Genomic DNA, 1,270 nt, shown 5'->3' on the forward strand with positions numbered 1-1,270 from the left:
GAAATAACCTGCATAACTGAAGGAAAAGGGTCCCACCACCTAGGGCCTTAGATTGGCCTCACATGGAATGGATGACAAAAAAATAACTTTTAAACTACTCAAAGCTAGATGAAAGTTAGCATAGCCATCTTTGGCGTTTTTTCACACACAAAGGGCGGGGGAGAAGCACGCACAAGCTCTAGTATGGAGCTCTACTGCCACCATGAGGACACGGTTTCAGAACTCACAGCGCCACTGTCCTCCTTCCCATAATTCCTAGCAATGGCGGAAGATGGCGGCTGATTACAGACAGCAGGCGCAGCTGTGGGTGCCTAGCTGGGCTTCCTTGACTTCTCCTCAGGCCCCAACAGAACCTGGGACTGCAGTGTTTTCTCATCAAACCTGGAGAGGAAGGCGCCTTGCTGCCCTAGGACACCAGCTCATATCTTACCATGGCCAGCTGAGCGGGGTGGAAACTGCCCCTCTGCTTCCTGTCCCTGGACCTCAGCACAGCTGTGCACTTGGTTCTGGACCTCAGTCACCGGGTGTCTGTGTTAATACTCTGAAAGGTCCTCTGATGCTAATCTGCCTACAGAAGGAGAGAAATACAGTAAAAACGGCAAATTTCGCCATTCACGAACCCCCCTGATCTTCCCTGCTTCAACATGGCTGAGGAGAAGCAGGATGGAGGAGAAGGTATGTGTGCCTGCACTGGTCTACAAGAAACCTGTTCCGCATGATGGCAGTATTGTCCCGCAGCACAGAAGGTGTCCTGACTGCAGCTCTCTGTCCCTGCCCTCACTGACTGAAAAAAATGTCAATACAGAGGCAATATCCACTAACTGAGCTGTTCTAGCCTTCCTTGTCTGAGTCAGAAGTATGCAATGCTGTACTCCTAGAATTTACCTTTTATTTTGCATTTTATATCAATGCCATATCTAAGGAGGCTGGACCAAATTTTGTACAAAATAAGTAATTAAACAGATAAAAAGGAATACAAAAACATAGCCAGACAAACAAAATGGACAGGAAGCTTTGAGGCCCCACCTTCCTTACTCCCCTTCTCCTGGGAAGAAGTCTGTGCAGGCAATGGTCAAATCCGGCATGGCTCCCATCTGGATCCAGCAGCACCGGGCCTCCAGTTCTTGCTCCTGATGTCTGAGTGAACTCGGGTCCTGAGCAGCAAATCCCAGGGGCCAGTTCTAGGGAGAAAAAGAACACACTGCCACCTCAGTGCCTCAACAGAAGCAAACCTCGGTGTCAGGTCATTCCCTGGTTACCCAGATCACAC

General features: G+C 49.5%; 1 protein-coding gene across 8 annotated transcripts in view; it reads right to left on the minus strand.

Moving 5' to 3' along the window:
• The window catches only part of LOC115030086, a 67,423-nt gene that overhangs the window by 13,944 nt on the left and 52,209 nt on the right, over positions 1 to 1,270 (minus strand). For 4 of the 8 annotated variants that reach the window (XR_003835695.1, XR_003835702.1, XM_029473251.1 and 1 more), the window contains one exon: positions 516 to 1,181. The exons of 3 other annotated variants lie outside the window; for them this stretch is intronic. Coding sequence is in view for 3 of the 5 variants with exons in the window: in XM_029473251.1 (XP_029329111.1) it covers positions 901 to 1,181 (281 nt within the window). In the remaining 2 variants the exon portion in view is untranslated. Of the gene's footprint in view, positions 1 to 21; positions 1,182 to 1,270 lie in introns of those variants that run through there. One more of the 8 variants, XM_029473252.1, reaches the window with a different exon arrangement.

The sequence above is a fragment of the Mus caroli genome, chromosome X, assembly GCF_900094665.2.
Source record: "Mus caroli chromosome X, CAROLI_EIJ_v1.1, whole genome shotgun sequence".
Lineage (NCBI taxonomy): Eukaryota > Metazoa > Chordata > Mammalia > Rodentia > Muridae > Mus > Mus caroli.